This window comes from Pinus tabuliformis, chromosome 9 (genome assembly GCF_031772625.1).
Source record: "Pinus tabuliformis cultivar Carrire ecotype Pingquan chromosome 9, CPIR1, whole genome shotgun sequence".
Classification (NCBI taxonomy): Eukaryota; Viridiplantae; Streptophyta; class Pinopsida; order Pinales; family Pinaceae; genus Pinus; species Pinus tabuliformis.
The window spans coordinates 1369434862-1369456735 of record NC_142307.1 but is presented as its reverse complement, the minus strand read 5'-3'; the positions used below and the strand labels follow the sequence as shown (position 1 = coordinate 1369456735).

Here is a 21874-nt window from a genome sequence, read left to right as displayed (position 1 = left end):
CCAACAACTTTTCACCACCATTGTAAGCCCAAAGTCACAAGTCAAGCTTTTTAACAGCCATGTGAAGCCCTATATTAGGTGTCCTCGGCCTTGTTTTGGGTCAGACCTATTCTCGCTCAAATTGTTTACCTACAAGCGACAACGACTCAAGACAGAGGTTGTCACTTTGATCTCGGCCCTCTCCGTTTAAGTTGTCTCACTATAGCAGGCTAAGGGGGGTAGTCCCTATGCATGAAATGATGAATTCGGGAGACACAATTGAATGGCCTAGCAACTTGGTCAAAAATAACTTGGCAAATTTAATTATTTAGCACAATTCGATTAGATTTAAAGACTTTTAAGTGTGAGACCAATGCCTTTATGAATTATTTACTTGCATAATAAAGATTAAACTCCAAGTCACCAAATGAACAGTTGCTTCTAGGATGAAAAATATCCTATATGAGATGCAATACCTAGAACTAAGTGAGATGCAGGATCTTTGTTAATTTTAGTTAGAGTGCCTATTATAGGTAAATCCTTTCTCTCAACTATTTTGAAGTTAGTCTCGAATGTAGGTTGTGTTGTCACTCAGATTGTACAGGGATCGCGACAATCGCTCAGGGCAAGGGTTGTCACTCTGATCCCCGCCCACTCCGTTCTAATTGTCTCCCAACAGCAGACTATGGGGGGTAGTCCCTATGGAAATGAGGTGAGGGTAAACAAGTTGGGAACCAACTTGTTTGGGAGACACGGATGGATGGCCTAGCTACTTGGTTAAATTTAGCAAGATTAATGATTACATTAGATTTTAAGTATGAGACTAGTGCCTCATGGAGTCACAATTCTTGCTTAATGTAAATTAATGTCAAGTAATTAGATGGACACCCGCTGCTTGATATGATAGACTAACTTATATGGGATACAAGTCATAGCTAGATGTGATGCAAGAATGTTGGTAAATTTTAAATTAAATGCCTATTCTAATTTGAACCTCTCCTTTAATTGTTTTGAGAAACAGTCTACAGAGTAGGTTGTGGGATGGAAGCCAATGGGAAGTAGTCAAAGGCCTGATTAACGATAATTAGATCTAGGCTAGATAACCAAAGCCCAAATGGCCAAAATTTAGGAAAATTCAAATTTTGCAATTTTGAGTTATTTTAATTTTTGACCAAATTAAATGTGATTTTTTTAGGGCTTATATATCACTGTTAAAAATAAAAATTACAACAGTGGTAAAATAGCGAGAAGCTAGGGTTCATATAGCAAACCAAGAGGCCTTGGGTCCTGGTAAATGGCTAGGAAGACTTCCAATGAAGATGACCACCTGAAAACACGTTAACCCCAAAATCACTGCAAAACAAATTGTTAGAGAAAAATGTCAATCCCTTGAAGAAACCCTTGTTTGCAATGAGATATAGCCCTTGTAGGACTTATGGTCTTCTTAAAGCTTGCAAAATAGGTCCCAAACACTGGCCTTTTAGGTTGGGTAAAGGTTAAGGCCTTCAAAAAATGGGTTTCTTCCCCGATTTGAAAACAGGCAACCAGCAAAAATAGCCTGAAAACCCTAAACTCCTAGGGTTTCTAAGGTCTCCAATGTTAATTTCTTCCTCAATCCTTAAACAAATTTATAATAGAAACCCAAATACCCAATACAGAAAAAAGAACAAAAAATAAAAAAATAAAAAAATTAATTTCAAAACTCCAAATATATACAAAATCTCAAAAAACCCAAAACCCCAATTAGCAAAAACCATTTACAAATTTAATTTACAAATCTATTCACAAAATTTACAAATGTACAAGGGTTTTGAAACAAAAATTTTGAGAAATACTTTTTTTATGGAGTTTTTTCTTTGATGAATGGCTAAAAATACTTTGGAAAGCCACTGCACACTATAGCCTTAGCGAAGATTAAATCCACCATACAAATATTTGGGATCCAAGCAAAATAATTCTTGCCCAAGTTTGTGAACTTGGAAACCAAGGACTGAAGTACTTGCAAACACTATGTATTTATGTTAATCATATGGGGAATCATACCACCTCAGATTAGCCCAAAACTATCAATAGCATGATTTGATCTCCATCTAATGAACACAGATCTTACCAATATTCAACGCAACATAGGAAAGCTCGTAGTCAATACACACCACAAATCATGAACATGGAACACCTTGAAATTGCAGCCCAAAGTCTTTATTATGATAGAAAAATAGTTCCCAGTGGGACAATACTTTACATGAAAGCTTCAACAACAATTTTCTAGTCAGAGATCATCTTGCTAGAGCCTCAAATGACTCTCTAATTTATAGATCAATCCTCCAAGCGGAAAAATAATGGCTAGTTTCTTTGATCCTTGTCAAAATAATCTTGGCCATTGAAAAATATTTGATTATCTTTTAATCTTGGCCCTTGATTTTTTATTTTTGAAGAATTTTCGAATTTATTATTTAATTCCATTTTTATTAGCTCAAAAAAAATTTGACTTTGAAATTTCCAAGAATCCAAATTTTCTTGAAATATACAATATTTCCTTAATGGAAGACCTTTAAAAATTGATTCCTTTAAGACCCACGAATTTTTCCAAAAAAATAATTTTCCTAAAACAACTTAATTTGACTCTAATTAATTAATTTTTTGGCTTAGGATTTATTTTTATTTTGCTAGAAAAATTAATTAATTTACACATAAGATTTAATATTTTTCCAACCCCGGTTTCTACTTCAGAGGAGAGCTCGCTCTGGCATCTGCGGCTAGGGTTTGACTGCGTGCTCAGACGGCACAGACTGCTCTCTGCAGAGAACCAGCAAGGACCTGACAACCTGCGCAGGCTTTTCAACACAAAGGAGGAAAGGGCACAGGACACATGGGAGACCCCCAGGGGGGGCTTCTGCAACCTCCCCCAGCGCACAAAAAGAACAGCAACACGATGAAAGATCTATCCGATTCGGATCAATCAATGAAAACGTTATCAATCCCGAAATTTTGCGCCAGAATGAACGCAAAGGAAAAGAGAACTTGAAAGATAAGGTAAATGGAGAAACTGTACGGCCATCCTCATCAGAGGGAACTCAGAAAGTCTCTTCAGCCACATGCAAACCAATAGCCACAGATAGACCCAGAATAGAACTGCCAGGGGAAATAATAGAAGCACGAATCCAATACATGACTGACCATGCACTCATAGGGAAGTTCATAGGGTTTTGGCCGACGGAGAAAGCCCAGTACAGTTGGATTGTCGCGAAGTGGAAACCTAAGGGAGATGTGACACTGCAGTTAGGCCCAAAAGGGTTCTTCACTGCAATCTTTTTCTGTCTGGAAGATAAACATAGAATACTGGTTGAAGGTCCTTATTTCTTCAACTCGGCAGGCCTTTATCTAAGGGAATGGGGTCCCAGATTTAACCCAGATCAGGAGGATCTCACTTGGGCACCAGTCTGGATAAGACTCTATGGACTACCAGATGAATATTGGCATGAGAATATTCTGAAAAATATAGGAAATGGTTTAGGGGAATATATCAGGACGGCTGAGGAAACGAAACTCCGAAGATTCACATCCTACGCCCGCTTATGCGTCTTCATGCGCCTGGACAAAGCCCTGCCGGAATCGGTAAGTCTCTCTCACCATGATCATGAGTGGATTCAGCCTTTAGACTATGAACATGTTCCGTTTCGCTGCCTTAAATGCCACGCCATAGGGCATCTATTCAGAGACTGCCCCCTGAATGTTCAAGAAAAAGCCCCTTCACCCTCTGAGTCTCAGCCCAATGATGGCTTTACCAAAGCCCCAACTCGAAAGAGAGCGCATAAAAAACCACCCTCTGGGAAGAAACCCAAATCGAATACTGGTCCTGAACATTCAGTCAGGAACAGCTTTGGCATCTTGGCTAATTTCTCGGATAATCACAACACCTCCCCCCCTCCAAGTTCGGACCACCCCTCCTCCTCTTCACAGCCTCCTCCCGAAGCCCACCTTTCCAAATCCCACCCCTCCAAGGTACCCCCTATCCTCATTGTGGAGAGCAAAGAAAAACAACAGGACAAAGGCATCGAAATGGAGGTTGATGGATCCTCAGGCCCCGTCCAGGATTCAAGTATTCCCGTGGAAGAGGACAATCAGGTGCAACATATGGAGGAAGAGCCGGAAAGTATAGATCTATATGGTCTAGACATACTTGAACTAGAAGCAGCATGCAAGAGAAAAGCATATGAAAGTATCCCAGAAATACAGCTGGATAAACTGGAAATGGTCATTTCCAGGGCCTACTATCAGAATCAGCTAGGCATTCAGCCAGGCAGTCACTGGGATCTCAGTCAAACCCCAAAAGACTCCAAAAAAAGAGGAAGAAGAACAGACCTCCAAAGAACAATAGCGCTTGGAAAGATTCTGGTAGACTCCGGTAAGTATGCTAAGCTTACGAAGTACTACAAGCCATCCCCCATTAGTGAATCATGAAGCTCATCTCATCGAACCTCGGGGGGCTCAACGGCTCAGGAAAGCTCAGAATGCTCAAAAATATGATTAAAATAGAAAAGCCACAAATTTGTTTTTTCTAGGAAACAAAATGTAATAGCACTACTTTAGAAAAAATCTTCACCAAAGCATGGTCAGGATGTCAATCAGTAGCTGTAGATGCTTCGGGTGCTTCAGGGGGATTAGCCATTGCATGGAACCCTCAGGCCCTTACTCTGTCGGAATTCCATGCCTCACATAATCTCATTCAGGTTATCTTCCACATAGTAGGCACTAATATTCATGGGCACCTCTCGAATGTCTACTTCCCCCAGGAAGCAAAGGAAAAGATGGCTCTCCTCGACACATTAGAAATCCTCAACGCCAATCGCAAGCACCCTCTGTGGATTGCGGGAGGGGACTATAATATGATCACAAATTTAGAGGAGAAGCTTGGAGGTAGAAACAAGCTGGAGCAGGAAAACATCCACTTCAAAAACTTCATTCAGAATGCATCCTTGATTGATTTACAGTTTTGCAATGGCACTTTTACGTGGAGTAATCGCAGAACAGGCACTCATCAAATTGCTACCAAGCTGGATCGCTTTCTCATATCTGATAACTCGATCCACTTAGGGGGAGATTTCTCGGCGGCCATCTTACCCCACGCTGGCTCTGATCACTGGCCGATTGCCCTTCAATGGCAACGCCCAGGCAATAAAACGCGAAGGCCTTTCCGTTTTGAGGAGTTTTGGTTCACTCATCCCTCTCTCAGAGACTTCGTCAATACCACATGGACCTCCTTCCGCCCGCAAGACGGCTCCAAAATGTTTCAGTTTCAACAGAAACTCAAACATTTAAAGCTCTGCCTCAACCGATGGAATCGAGAGACATTTGGAAACATATTCAAGGAACAAAATGTTCTTCAAAAAGAAATGGAGGAACTGCAAAGAGAAATAAGCACATGAGGGCATACTGAGCGAACACTCGCACAGGAACAGCGCATCCACACTCAGCTAGAAGAAAGAAGAAGGCAGGAGGAGATATACTGGAAGCAGAAATCAAGAATCAGATGGCTCAAAGAGGGAGAAAGAAATACAAAAAAATTTCATAGAACAACAGTGCAACGCAGAATGGGCAACAATATTCCATTCATTCAAAAACCAGGCGGAGAAAAGGTGGAGCAACATGAGGAAATCGAAAATACTCTCCTCGATCACTTCAAGCAGGTTCACCAAGAACCCAACATCGACAGAAATCCGGCAATTGAAAGAATCACCCGCAATATACCAAAACTTATCACCGAAGAGCATAACAAGATCCTCCTCAGCCCAATTCAAATGCAGGAAGTAGACAATGCAATGACTCAGTTCAAAGATGGAAAAGCTCCCGGCCCGGATGGGTTTACCACTTCTTTCTTTCACAGGTTCTGGGATTTGATTAAGATGGAAGTCTGGGAAATGGGGGAGGAGTCGAGAGTTGCTCATTGGTTACTTCCCTCGCTCAATACCACCTTCATTGCCCTAATTCCAAAAGAAGAGGATGCGCTCAAACCGGACAAATTTCGGCCCATAGCTCTTTGCAATATCATATACAAGGTCATATCGAAAGTCATTGCGAACAGGCTAAAGCCCCTCCTGCCAATGCTCATCTCGCCAGAACAATCCGGGTACGTGGAAGGCCGACAGATTCTAGACGGAATCATCCACACTCATGAGATTGCTCATTCTCTCAAGCACTCCAAGCACGCAGGTATGCTCCTTAAACTGGATCTTTCCAAGGCCTTTGACAAACTCAGTTGGAATTATATTCAGCAAGTGTTAACAGCTTTTGGTTTCAGCCCCACCTGGGTTCGCTGGGTTATGAGCCTTATCTCCTCCTCTAGCTTCTCCATCCTAATTAATGGGATCCCCTCTCGCCCTTTCTATCCCTCCCGTGGTATTAGGCAAGGTGACCCCCTCTCCCCCTTCCTCTTTGTTTTGATGGCTGAAGGACTGGGGCGTCACATTAAGAATAGCCTCCACATGCACCAGCTTAAAGGTATCTCCATTCATCACCTGCCCGCTACCTCCCATCAGCAATTTGTTGATGACACGATGCTGTATGGATACCCTTCTGCTCAAGAAGCATCAGTTTTCAAAGCTATCCTTTCTGACTTCTCAGAAGCCTCTGGGACCAATATTAATTGCTCCAAATCGCAAATTTTCTTTTTTAATACTCCCCCAGTAGTCAAGTCTGCCATAGTCCGTATCCTGGGATTCCATGGGGCCTCTCTCCCTTCAAAGTACCTTGGAGCTCCCCTCACTACCTCAGCCATCACTCACTCCTCTTGGCGAAATCTAATTGAAAAGCTTGAATCTAGGCTCAATCAATGGACTCACAGAACCCTTAACCTTGTCAGTCGGGCGGTTCTCATCAAAGTTGTCCTTCAAGCTATGTCGTTGTACCTTTTCTCCATCTTGGCAGCACCTAAATGGGTCCTAAAAAGATTAAGGAAAATTCAGAGAAATTTCCTATGGGGGAGCAACGCTACCAATCGCAAGTGGGCACTGGTAAAATGGAGCTCCGTTTGCAAGCCAAAGGCAAAAGGAGGAATTGGATTAAGAGATCCGGAGCACAGCAATGCCATCATGGGAGCCAAGATCTGGTGGCAATGGCTCACCAATGCAGGAAAGCCGTGGGTCACTCTATGGTCAGCAAAATATGCAAACCAGCGACCCCAGGAAGAGCTTATCAGGATGGAACCCAGTAACAAGGGCTCATTAATTTGGAATGCAGCCAAGGAACATTATAAAATGATCCAGAAGCACAGCTTCTGGGAGGTGAGAAATGGCAAGAATGCTAGATTCTGGACGGATGCATGGAATCAAATGCCCACCCTCAGCAATGTCCTGAACCAGCCTTTGCAACATATGGAGGAGGAAACACAGACTACCAAGATCAGGCACTTTTGGACCCAGGACTTGGAGAAAGGATTCAGAATCTGGAAACCAGGCAATCAAATCCTCTCTAATGTAAATCGCCAGTCATCCACAGCTCTGGAAATTGAGCTCAGCAAAAGAAAAATCATATACGACGAAAGGGAGGATATCATAAGATGGGGATATCTACCTAAGGGAGCGTTCACCACATCTGAAGCTTATAAAATTATGTGCAATGATGCTGTTCCTCAAGACCCAATCTGGGGCCAAATTTGGAACTCAGGCTCGTGGCCAAAGATATGTCACTTTCTCTGGTTGGTAGGGCATCAGAGAATCCTAACTTGGGACAAGCTTCGTAGAAGAAATTTCCATGGACCCTCCATATGCGTTAACTGCTGCGCCCATGAGAAAACGCTCCAACACTTGTTGGACTCGTGTCCTCTAGCCAACCAACTATGGGAGAAAGCAAGCTTTCGCTGCCAAAAAAGATGCAGACTTGAAGTAGAAATCACGAACTCCATACGTCAATGGCAAAAGGACCCGTATAAGAGTAACATCCTCAATCATCTTTGGCGATTGATTCCTGGGCTAATCTTATGGAGTATCTGGAAGGAGCGAAACAAACGCATCTTCAAAAATCAACGCTCCTCCATGGACACAATCTGGCATATGCTCTGCAAAAACATCCAAGAAACTCTGATGACAAGATCATGGAAGAAGGAGGATTGGCCTACCCTAGACAATGAGAAAGCCATCATGGAGAATTGGCAGATCAGAGGCATCAATGGCACGAACCAGCAGAACTCCCCTATGAACGGCAAGGACGAACAAGCTGAATGGAAGCCTCCGCCAAAGCACACTTTCAAACTTAACTTTGATGGTGCCTCAAAAGGAAATCCTGGATTAGCAGCATTTGGGGGAGTAATAAGAAATCATGAAGGAACTCCCATAACTCTCTTTTATGGAAGCATTGGCTGGGACACCAACAACTCAGCAGAATTGGAAGGATTGTGGCAGGGTATTCAGCTCGCTAGCGAGTTAAACCTCTATCCTCTGGAGGTTGAAGGAGACTCCCAAATCCTCATCAATATGGCAAAAAAAATCCTAAACGGATCTCAAGCCAAAAAAGTAGCAACCAGCTGGAGGCTGGACGCGCGTCTGGAAGCTATAGAACAGAAGCTTCAAAGCAACAGAGCTATCACCTTCATTCACACAAAGAGGGAGGGCAATAAGATAGCGGACTACATGGCCAATGTTGGAGTGGGAACTAATCACTCTCTACTTACTGGACAGCTGAAGGACATATTATCAAATGAGGAAGCCCAAGAATGTTCGCGACTGGTCCAAATGGAGGAAACGCCCCCGGATGCGGGTGGTTAACGCGATGGGACGGGAGATGGAAGCCAGCCACATGCCGCTCCATGGGCATCACGTGGCCTTCCATGCGAGAGGACGGGGGACGGCACATTCCTGGTTTAAATTGAAGGGACGGGGGATTGCAGATATGAATGCCCAGAGCACTGATGCAGTTATGGCGGATGGGATTTCGAGGCGGGTTGGTGACAATGGCGAGCTTATATCCGGCTGGGAGCAAGGAATTATGGTTATGCAGCACTTGGCTGGCCTCTCTGGTGTTGAAACGGCCCCCTCTCAGGGGGTGGAGTATATTACAGTGCTGGTTCTGGTTTGCGACGGTTTGGCTCATCTGGCAGTTGGCAGGGAGGCTCAAATCACCATGATGAGACCCAGACGAAGGTTGCTGAGCCATCGTGGTTCCTCCAGAGGCGGGGGCTCGAGCAGACCTGTGAGAAATGTAATGAGGCACTGCTGCCACTGTAATCTGGTAAGCTCCATTGGAGCCGCTCCCCTGCTCTCCGGCCATCATCTGGATGCAGAGGCTTCCAGCTCGGCCTCCTTGCCAGCCTTCGGCTCCACGATTTTCAACTTCACCAGCTCCACGGCAAATCCGAGAATTAGTGCTCATGTCTCCATTCTGTTCATCGAGAGCCCTCCGGAGGTGGATGACCCCATGGATGCTCAGGAGCAGGGGACGCAGGACCACCAGAAGGATGCAGAGCAAGTTCTGACTGCTGAGATGGAGCAGGATGACAAGAGCCGGGCCATCATTGAAGATACTTCCAAGCAATCCCAGAATGCTCCAACAGCCACCGCGGGGGAAGTGGAAGCGACCTCGCCTACCCATGCTGAGCAGGATTACTACGGCTGGTACCCAATTGTGGAGGAGAAAATGGATGAGCCGAGCGAATAATCTCGCCGGCGCCCCTGCTCCACCTGGGCGCAAGCACGCTGCCGTCTCCTGGTTTGTTGTTGTGTCAGTCTATGGTTTTTGTTTCAGAATATCAAAGCTGATAGGTTTTTGTGTCTCCCCTGCGCGGGACGACCTGAACAGTCCTTTTTGTGTCAATGGTGTTAGTTCTTTCTGTATCCCCTGCGCGGGCTTGTGTGTCTATGGACAGTCTTAGTTTTGTCTCAGTTTTGTCTATGTCTGGGCAAGAGCAAACGGGTCTAACCTGATGTATTTTGTACTCTGTAAATATTTAATAGAATAGTTTTGTTACCGAGGAAAAAAAAAATATTTTTCCAACCCTCTAATACATAAGATTTTACATTTACCACCCTCAAAGGAGGAATACACATTTGGCTTAGACCTTCAAGACATATACCCAATTCTGCAACACAACATGATCTAGTAGACCAAGTGATTTGCAATAAAATAATTTAGCCAACTAGCTTAAATTATCCCAAAATCACTTTGACATAAGACTCTACTAGAACACTAGGACTCACCTAAGACTTTGACGAAGAATTCCACCCTAGCTTTGGTTTGAGGCTGGAGGGAAAAATTCTGCCAACCATCTATGTTTAGAAACACACATGAGTCAATGAGACGAAAAACCTCCTAGGATAAAACTTTTCGCCAAAATAATAGGCTTACTTAGATTGTTCCATAGTTTTTAAAACCGGCCTACCTAACTGGTTACCGGTCTAACCGGCCACTCAGCAAGGCCATCGATTGGAACCGGCTGAAAAACCCGGTTAAGGAGGCGTTGTGGCGAGAATTTGACCCTAACCGGTCCTAACCGGCCGATTTTGTCCTAAACCGGCCGGTTACCTGCCATGCCCACCGAGGACCCACAGTGTGGCTTTTCCAAGGTAGTTTAGGGGTTTTAGAGGGAAATTAAGGGTGCTTTCCCTCCAAAAACACCCTCTCCAAGCCTTTAAGGAACAAAAACGATTAAATGATCTTGTTTTCATGCAATACAACCTTCGACTAAGGAGGAACCAAATGATGAACAAAGCACCTGATCTAGATCCCATTGTGTTGGACGATATTGATCCAACATCAGAATGGGTGGAGGAGACTGAAGATCTTGTGTTTGAGGCTGATTTTGATATCGACATGGCTTTAGCGGGGGATGAAGCAGATTTTGTGGCGGCATCAGAACCAGGATCAGTAGCGGCATCAAGGAAAGGCAAAGAACCAATGGAAGGCACTAGTCGTGCAGGTCGACAAACTCGTGCTTCCATTAGGTCCACTTCTATTGTTATTGGTGGCATTGCTACTGAGGTTGCAGATCAGGCCTAGGCATCTTCAAACTCTGAACCAGATGATGTCTATGTAGCTCCTGATGATGATCCTGTGGCTAGTAGTGGTGATGAACTTGATGATTGATCATGTGTACACTGTAGACTTGTAGTAGGCCAATGGCCTCATAGCTTGCAGCATTGTTTTTGGACTTTATAGGCCATTTAGAGCCTCATTGCTTATGTATTTTTCTCTTTTGTCGATGATATGTATTGCACTCGGTGCCATTTCGATATATTCACCTTTACATGGTATATAAATGAGCAAACTTTGCATATTTTGTCTCTATTGGCTTGGAATCATGGTTTTAAATCTTAAAAATAGTTTTGTTTCATTAAAAATTAATTATTAAATGTATTTTCTAAAACTGGTTCATTTAGACCAAACCAGTTCCGGTCGGTAAACCGTTCATTAGGTGGACCGGTCCGATCACCGGTTCCGGATTTAAAAACATTGGATTGTTCCATACACTCAAGGTCTTACTAGGATCATTTACATTACATAGCTTGCAGAATGGGTTATAATGACACATAAGACAGTGGATCTATGTTGCGGGGGAGCCCCCCCCCCTTCGAACGCGCTCCCGAAAAAAAAAAAATCGCTCCCTGCCAATTTAGGAAGCGTTGTCGGGAGCGTCGCTCCCGGAGCGAAAATTACAGCCCCCGATCGCTCCCGAACTATAAATTTTCGCTTCGGGAGCGAATCGAGCGGCGCCGAGAGCGATCCGGCGAAAAAAATAAATAAAAAATAAAAAAATCCGCAAACCTGAAAAATAAAAAAATAATAATAATAATAATAAATAAATAAATTGTTTTAAAAGCCCAATGGGGCTAAAAATATTTCATTATCACTTGAATGAGTTGAGTTAGAGCTGGAGAGCAAGAGCAAAAGAGCGAGAGCGAGGAGCAAGCGCCGAGGAGCAAGGAGCAAGCCTGCAAAGAGGTAAGTAACTTAGTAATTTAGTTAGTTTAGTTAGTTTAATTTAGTTAGGTAGTAATTTAGTTAGTTTAATCTAGTTTATTTAGTTTATTAATTTTATTTAGTTTAAAAATCATGAATCTAAATTAAATTAATTAATCTAAATAAATTAAATTAATTTGCAGATTCAAAAGCCTACAAATATCAAACACCATGGACCTGGCTATATTTCTTGGCATTTTCCTCTTCTTGGTCCCTTTTATGGTTATTATGGTGCTGGAGAGTAGGAAACGGAGGGGCCAAAATGAAGAGGGGGATGAAGAAGCTGGAGAAAGTCGAATTGATGAAAACCCCGGTGAGGAGGAGCTGGAGGAGGGTGAACATGACTCTCAAAAAACTAAACAAGACCAAACCCCATTGTGGAAATATGTTAACAGGGCTGAAACAGGGAGAGGGGGTGGAACCACTAAATTTCATTGCCCCCATTGCAACAATGATTACACAGGTTCATACACCCGTGCCAGAAAACACCTTTGCGGGAAAAGGCCATGGGATGGAGACAAACAAATAGGAATCAAAACTTGTCCAGCGGTGTCAGCAGCGGATAGAGCCAAATACATAAGGGAAGAGGAGGAAGCCCAATACAAATCAAAAAAATCAAGTGGTTTCTTTGAACCAAGTTCACAACCACAAGCACAAAGAACTTCAGCATCCTCCCAAGGCAGTGGATATGGAGGCACAGGGTCATCATCTTTAAGGCGTAGAACCATATCAAATTTCCTTGATGAGGGGTGTAGGAATGATGTCGATTCAAAGGTTTACAAGTTTCTCTATGCATGTGGGATACCATTCAATGTTCTTCGCTCACCTTATTGGCACAAAATGGTTTCTGCCATAAATGATGCGCCTAAAGGATACAAGAGCCCTGGGTATGACAAGGCAAGAACCGTTGGACTTGATCATGAAAAAGCAAAAATATCACATTCTTTGAATAGAATGACAAGTTCTTGGACTGACCATGGGGTGTCCATTGTATCTGATGGATGGACAAATGTAAAAAGCAAGCCATTGATAAGTGTTCTTGTTGTGTCTGTTAGTGGTGCCATCTTTCTAACTGCACATGATTACCTAGACAAGTTCAAGACCGCCATCAACATTGCAGAAGCATTACTTGAAACAATTGACCGTATTGGGCCATACAATGTCATCCAAGTCATCACTGATAATGCTACTAATTGTAAGGCAGCGGGAGCAATTATTGAGGATAAATACCCCAACATATTTTGGTCTAGATGTTTGGTTCACACATTGAACCTTCTGATGCATGATATTGTCAAGAACAAAAATGCACAATACAAATGGATTGGTGATTTGTACAAGAAAGGCAAACAAATGATAAAATTTATTGTCAAATCATAGCAATACCCATGGCCTATTCCGCAGTCACTCGAGATTGGAGTTGTTTAAGATTGCAAAAGACCAGATTTGGTAGCTATTACCTCACCTTTAGGCGCCTTTTGAAGGTTAGAGATTCATTGGCTAGCATGGTATCAAGTCCACATTGGCAGGTATTAAAGGAAAGGGCTACAAATGCAGCTGACAGGCGAGGTTTTGAACTGGTGGAGGAGGCCGCTCTTGATGGTCAGTTTTGGACAAGTGTGAGGCATGTATGGGATTTCACCAAGCCCATTTATCACATGATTCGGTTTGCAGATACAGACAAATCAGTGATTGGCGAGGTGTATGAGCAAATGGATACCATGTTTGGGCAAATAAAAGATATTATTCATAACAGAGATCCCAACTTGTACAAACTGATTCATGATTGTGTGTGTGAACGGTGGAATAGACTTAATCTTCCACTGCATTGCTTGGCGTATATCCTTACGCCAAAATACTACTCTACATCTTGGTTGGGCCAACCTGCACCAAGGGGTGGGATTAGGAGCAAACCCCATTTAGATCCAGAGGTAACTAGTGGATATTTGCAAGCATTAGAAAAGTTGATACCTGACAGGGAGGAATGTGCAGTTGTGCGCCTTGAAATAGGCAAATACTTCAGTGGCACTAGTTTGTTCGGTAACTTCCATGCAATGGACGACAGAGATAGATTTGATTCTCTCACATGGTGGGAAACATATGGCGATCGGGGACTTTTGCCAAAATTGGCAAAAAAAGTTCTTTCACAGGTTGTAAATACTTCTTCTGCAGAGAGGTGTTGGAGCACCTACAACTACATACATAATGTGAAAAGAAACAGACTCAATGAAAACCGAGCAGAAAGCTTGGTTTTTGTGCACTACAACTTGAGGTTGTTGAATCATTACTGTGATCGGGCTTATGCAGATCCCACATATAAAATTTGGGACAATCACCCAGAGGATGACAATTTGGAGGATGGCATTGTACATCTTGAAGAACTGGAAGAGGAACTTATAAGGGATGAAGATGAAGCAGCTGCAGCAGCCATGCCACCTCCACCTCCACCATCCAGTAGCAGTGCTCGAGGTCCGAGTCTTGTTCCTTTGTTGTCGCCACCTCCATCTACACCCTCACGTGGAGGGCATGTGCCTTCTAGTTCTGGTCATCGGTCTGTGCGAGAGACTCCTAGAAGACCACCACGACCTGCTTATACTCCTGGAGACTCTCGTGGCAAGGGCCACATGTAGATTTATAGTTTACTTGTCTTTTCTAGTTTCTATTAGACTTTAGTTTTCATAACTGTTGAGTTTTGAGTCCTTGACTCTTGACTCTTGACTCTTTCATATCATAATGATATTTTTTGTAAACAATATATGACTGTGACAATGAAAATTTGAAGTTTGAAGTTGGCAATTATAACTCATTGGTAATGATTGTGAATTACGAATATGATGCTTCGTGAAAGACTAAAGTTGTTTCATTTCATTTCATTATTCATGTTTCATTTTATAACATTTCATTTCATGTTAACAGTTAGAAGTTAGGACTTAGAAATATCTAAGATATTACTTCTTGTAATGGTTAAACTTAGCTTGCAAGTACAACTTTGGTGATCAATGATGATAAATGTTATATATTGAATTTTCATTTTTGAAAGCTTGAAGTTGAAACTTTAAGATTGAATTTGATGAATCATGATTCACGAGACTCAATATGTTGCAGTTGTAATATATATTTTACTAACTTGTGGACATGGTTGATGAAGATTATAATTTCTAGATGATTGATCATTGATGTGATATGGTTCAATGATCAATCTATGTTTTTTTATGTTTTTTATGTCTAATTCATCATTCTACATGTTTTTGTTGACATATATGTATCAAAAATTAAAAAATTAAAAAAAAAAATATATATATATATATATATATATATATATATATATTTTTAAAAAATCGCTCTGGGATTCGCTCCCAAACCAAGAGCTTCTGAAAATGGTCACTCCCGCTCCCGTTTCTGCTCCCGCTCCCCGCTTCTGCTCCCGCTCCCAAATAACATAGCAGTGGATAGAGGAGCTAATCCTGTTGAAAAAAATTGTACTTCCGCTTCCTTGGAATTTTGACAAATATGAGTGCAACAGGTTGTAGAGAGAAGTCCACAGGAAGGAGGCTATGGCCTCATTAACGATACCTCCTATGGAATTCTAACCACCCGAGTGCCTTCGTTCCTACAAGTGATTGCCCACAAGAGAACTACAAGGTCACCGTGTTAACCACAAATAAGGGTCTAAAATTCACAAGTTGGGCGAAAAAAGTTTCTTATCTTCTTACAACCAAGCTTATGCTTGGAGGTTTATTTTAAAGATGCACTTCTAATCCTAGAATGATATGCAAGATATGAGTGATAGCTTTAAGTGATATAACTGAATGACTTTTAAATACTTCAAGTTAGATTAATGATGTTCAACACAAGAGCATAAAAGAAGTACTTGAAGGGCAATTATAAGAACAAATCTCACTAAAGCAAAGGTGCCAATGAACCACTTGATTTGCTAATTAAAGTGCTTCAAAACCAATTTATCCAATGAATCTATGAGACTAGCAACTTCCGATAGATTATCTAATCACAAGATTTACTCAGTGACTTATCAATCCAAATGAGACAATGAGGAATGCCCAAAGATATATCAAGTGATCTTATCAATTTGCAATCTCAACGTTATTTAAGCAATAACAATAAAGAGCAAGAACAATATTATATCACTTTAGCAATTAGACACAATGTTCTTCAATAAGCAAGATGCTCAAAAAACAACAAAAGAAAGGGTAAGATACACGTATGCAATATCAAAAGAACTTTATAGCATTAGCAATCATTCAAGCTTCTTACAACAAGATCCTCAATTAGACCGCAATGAGATTACTTTCCTTAGGGCACAACTTCTTTAAAATTGCTTTAGATGTTTATATGCATGCAAATGGAGACAAACGCCGAATTATGCCAATGATGCAATGCAAAATTATGCCAATGATGTAATGCAAAATGAAAAATGAAAAGAGTGACCAGCAAGACAACAATCATATTTCCACAATGATTAGTCCAACCACTTAGAGCAAAACTACTTAAATCACTTTGCCAATGAGAGAAATGATTCTTTGAAGCCTCAAAATGAATGTTCAGTTTTTTTATAATCAATGTATTTTTGTTGATTGTTGAAAACTTCAATAGCAATCTCCATATTTTTTTTGTTACTCACTAAACATGGTATTATCATTTATGGCATTATGCAAACTGCATGTTTATAATTTTTTAAAATTTCAGCAAATTTTCATATATATTATAAAATTTATATAATCTATGTATATAGTGTAAGCCTGGGAATCCTTGTTTTTAAAAAACTGGCATCCACATCCCCATCCCCCAACCCAAATATCCTGCCAACCTAGACTTATACCTAACTTAATCAAAATCCCTTATTTAATACCCTAAATAAATCCCCATACAAAACGCAATAACTGACCTTATATGATTTGTGCTTGCATAACTCTCCCAAAAAATTTGGGCAAATAGTCCTTCATTCTTACCCACACTAACAGCCACCAAATAACAAAATATGCTTCAAAATTCTCTTAGTCAACACACCTTAACTGCCAATCTTGTTTTGATAATAACCAAATGGAAAAATTCATCCAAGATTATAAACGTTGATGTGTCGAGGAAGAGGGTTCGTACCATTAGGCATCAACAAAGCTACAGCATCTATGTACTCTGATTATCTTGTTTATTCACATGTGTACTATTTAGAAGATTATAGATTCAAATTTCAAGGATACACAATTACATCAGCTTCTTTTGCAACAAGGATGTTTCTGCTTATAGTGTTTGTCTTACTCTTTCTTACATGGTCTAAGGGTTTACCCGTTTGGATTCCCCGTCTATATGCACATTTCAAGGATATACATTTACATCGGGTTCTTTTGCTACAAAGATATTTCTCCTTATAGAGATTGTCTTGCTCTTTACTACATGGTCTAGGGTTTACCCATTTGGATTCACACTGTATTAGACTTTTTATTTTGATCTTTCTTTGTTTCTCTTTCATTGCTATTAGTACTTGTACTTTAGAGTGTCATTAACCTACTTTGGTCATTCGTGGAAATTTATATCAGTTCATTTCATTTCGTTTGCAAAGACTTATCCTAGTGGTCTGAAATATATACATATTATTTGAGCTCCAAGTAACATACTCCAAATTCTTCAACCTCTTGAAAATGTATTGCTACTCATAATGTAGGCAAGAAGAGGAATTCCTTTGCAATGCTTCAGTTAATTGTAATTTGTAAAACAATATTTTCTCATGATTTAAGCTGGGATATGCGATTACAGATAAATATGACTAACAAATCCTCAAGTAAGTACATGACAGCAGGTGGCTTACACACAGCTTCTCGTGGGACCTACATTGCTAGACTACACTGTTAACAAACCAGAAAGTGGCATTGGTCCAATTTTTAGATGTGTATAATCAGATTTTCATTTCTTCAGGTCTAAAAATTTCCAGCACACTATTTTTCTATTACCAGAACGATTCATACAGAAAAGATTTTTTACCAGAAAAAGACATTTGAGTGATAGTCTGACTTTGGTCACATTGGATCACTGGAAAAAGTCTTAGAACATACCTCAACACGATCTAGCAATGCTGGACTTGCTCTTCCTGTCCTTATTGAATTAAAGTTTGTCTTCATCGTCTCCAAAGTTTTCTCCATCCTCTCAATCTGAATCCCAACATATTTGCAAGAATTAATTAGAGAGTTCATTCCGACATTAAAGTTTAGGATGACATACGATCAGTCATACTATTATATCTGACCTGAAAACTTTTAATTGACCACTTCATAAATTGTGAATCCATGTGAAATTCCATCTAGGAATACTCACAGCATCTTCTTCAATCAATTGTTTTTCAGCTTCTATTTCTTCAATGGTAGCACATCTGCAAACACCTGCTCTGAAGTAGATAAATTCTACTTAGATCAGTGATTGCAGCCTCCTATACTTGAACTCATGAAAGAGCAAATGTTACCCATGGATTAAACAAACAGCCTTCACAGAATTAAAATTGTAGAAAGACCCATACCTCACATTCTTTTCTTTGTGGGAAAATGTGACACTCAGAGATTTTCCAAAGAAATTATCCCTGGATGTCAGGGATCTTATGACATGTGGGACCTTCCTTCCTCCAAAAATGTTTGCTTGCAGACAATGACGTCTCCTAAACACTTTTCTCTCATATGCTACATTTGAAAAGAAGCTGCAAATTACTGAGGAAAATCTTTCATGGCATGAAAAAGCATATAAAAATTACATTTCTTGGAGAATGAACACACATTAATGATTATCCAACAACCTCAAAGCTAAAAGTCTATATAACTCTCGAGTCTTAACCATATTGAAAATGTTGAAAAATGTGTAACTAGTTTCAGTCTTCATAAATATGAAATGTGCTTTTGATTCTTGTAAATTGTAAAATGAAAGAAAATTATTATTATTGTTTTTGGAGCATGGGCTTCATAAGTTGAAGACCCCTTCAGGCACATTGTAACTTGTAAAGAAAATTATTTTTGTCATTTAAAGAGTCAAAATACCCTCCAAGACCAAGTCGGCCTGGCAGCTGGCAAGTTGGCCTAAAAGAAAGAGCCACGTCCACCTTGAAGAGCCTATATATAGGAGGAAACTCGACCTCCTTGAGAGACATTCATCCATCACTCATTCTAGTGAAGGAGGAAGAAGAAGGCAGCGAAGAAGGAAGAGGATGAAGGAGACTTTTGTTTGGGCTATTTCTCTCTCACACGTGCTAAGGAGGACTAGGGTTTCTACAACAGATCTAGGGTTTCTATCTACAAGTTCGATCTTGGAGAAAAGAAGGCAAGAAGGTCAAGCAAAGGTCACCAAGGGTCATCCTCAAGCTCCAAAAGTCAGAGAAAGGCAAGCGAAGGTCAAAGGAAGGCTCAGAAGGCAAATCGAGGCTCACATGTGTGGCAGCAGCAACTGTTGGGGGGCCGAAAATTTCAAATCTGCAGTGGAGGCCGAAATTCTGCAACTAGAGGTCGAAGAAGTGCTACTAGAAGAGATTTGACTGGGTTTGACTGGATCAAGGTTAGCACATCATCCAGAGAGGTTGGTCTTGGTCTTGGAGGGTATTGGGTTCAGTCTTAAGGTCTTGGAATTCGTCAATTGAAGAATCTATAAGGAAGAGAAGAGATTTGCAAGTTTTCCTCTCAAGTGGAGAGGTTTTGGCCCTGGCTTGCAGCCTATATTTTGTGTTCTTGTTCTTCTTGTTTTGGTAGTTGTTTGATGATACACACACATAATAATAAGTAACAAAGCTAATAAGTAAAAAGACATCACAAGCAATTATCAAGTAAAGAGAAATCACTCTAATCATTGCCCTATAGATTTCTCAACATGGTATCAAAGCTAAGGTTGGCTAAGGGCATTATGAAGATCTCCACTACATTGAAGAAGTTCCTCAAGAAGTGTTCAAAGGTAGCAAGTCATTTCAAGAAAGGCATCAAGGAAGCATGGAATCTTCTATTTACTACAAAGAAGGAAGTAATCAAGACAAAGGATGAAGGTATCTTCTCAGCACTCACTGGCACATTCCAAGACAAGAGCATTTGGGTAATCGATAGTGGTGCATCTAGACACATGACTGGTCATCACAAACAACTGAAGGCATTATCAAAGGGAAAATCTTCTTACACAGTGGAACTTGGAGATAATAAGAGCTATCCTATAAGAGGAATTGGATCAACTTTTATAGAGCTGGAAAATGGAAGCAACATTCATCTCAACAACATCATATTTGTTCCAGGTTTGCATAAGAACTTACTTTCTATTTCAATTCTAGAAGATAAGGGTGATAGAGTAGCTTTCATTGATGGAAAAGTTATAGTATGGATTAAGAACTCAAGCATAGAGAATGTTAGAGTAATTGGTATTCGTGAAGGAAGACTTTATAGGTTGATATCTCCTCTTGCACAAGCTTTAGTTCACACTGAAATCAACCCATGTGAACTTTGGCATAGAAGATTTGGACATCTCGATTTCAAAACCCTTCCAACTCTAAGTTCTATAGTAGATGGAATCCCTGAATTGAAAGAAGATCACAGAGTATGCAAAGGACGTGCAATGGGTAAGAACACCAAGAGACCATTTGGAAGCAGTGCTTCATGGTCAAAAGAAATATTGGATCTTATTCATTCCAATGTTTGTGGTCCTATGACTCCAAAATCACTTGGAGGTCACCTATATTATGTCACAATTATAGATGATCATTCAAAAAAAACTTGGGTTTACTTAATGAAATCCAAGGAAGAAATATTTACCAAATTTCAAGAATTCAAAGTTGAAGTAGACAACCTTACAATAAGGAGAATCAAGATACTAAGGTCCGATAATGGAGGAGAGTATACATCCAAGGAAAGTAGCCTTCTGTAAGGAGTTTGGGATTTAGATGGTGCTTATAGCCCCATATAATTAAGAACAAAATGGAGTTGCAAAGAGAGAACCGATCCATTGAAGAAAGTGTCAAAGCAATGTTGCATGATCAAGATCTACGGAAATTTTTGTGGGGAGAAGCAACTAAGACAGTTGTATATATTCAAAATTGAAGTCCACACAAGTCACTAGATAACAAAACTCTCGAAGAAATATTCACTAAAAAGAAACCAACTATGGATCATCTCTGAATCTTTGGTTGTCTTGTATCTATTCATACACCGAAGGACAAAAAAAAGAAGTTGGACCCTTTAGGCATGAGAGGAACATTTGTTGGCTTCAGTAACTCCTCTAGGCCTATAGGATCTACGTAAAGGAAGGACACCATATAGAAGTAAGTCGAGATGTTATATTTGACGAAAACATCGCATTAAAGAAATCTAAGGAACTTCCTATGGACATTGATGATGAAGAACTTAACTTCCAGTGTTTGAAGAAGAAGTCACCAGGGAAGAAGAAGAATCTAATCATGAAGATGAAGGTCCCAATGAACCTATTCAACCTGTGGTCATCCCCGAATCAAGAAAGAGACCTAACTGGTTGAATTCTACACTACTTGATGCAGAGGGTCATGGAGCAACTCAAGGCACATTCAAGGAAAGCAAGAAGCCCAAACGATATTCTAGGTATGCAGCCTACATGACAAAACTAATAGAAGCAGAGCCATCCACTTTTGAAGAAGTTGTCAATCATCAAGAATGGAAGGATGCCATGAATGAAGAATATCAATCTATAATGAAGAATGGAGTTTGGGAGATCGTGCCTAGGCCCAAAGACAAATCTGTGGTAACTTCCAAATGGATCTATAAGATCAAACATGCAGTAGATGGAAGTATTGACAAGTATAAGGCAAGATTTGTGGCTAGGGGTTTCTCTCAACTAGAAGGCATCGACTATGAAGAGACATTTGCTCCAACGGAAAGGTATACAACTATATTCATTGGTCTCTTTGGCAGCATCGATGGGATGGAACATCCATCAAATGGATGTCAAGACTGCATTTTTG

The 21874-nt window shown here is 40.7% G+C and overlaps 1 protein-coding gene across 7 annotated transcripts in view; it reads right to left on the bottom strand.

Moving 5' to 3' along the window:
- LOC149153590 (ribosome-recycling factor, chloroplastic-like) overlaps positions 1–21874 on the bottom strand; it is a 220685-nt gene that overhangs the window by 139807 nt on the left and 59004 nt on the right. For 6 of the 7 annotated variants that reach the window (XM_089441035.1, XM_089441032.1, XM_089441034.1 and 3 more), the window contains exons 3-5: positions 18446–18602; positions 18247–18316; positions 17988–18083 (exon numbers count right to left, since the gene is read on the bottom strand). In XM_089441035.1, coding sequence (XP_089297161.1) covers positions 17988–18083; positions 18247–18316; positions 18446–18602 — 323 coding nt within the window. Of the gene's footprint in view, positions 1–17987; positions 18084–18246; positions 18317–18445; positions 18630–21874 lie in introns of all 7 variants that reach the window. The other variant, XM_089441030.1, reaches the window with a different exon arrangement.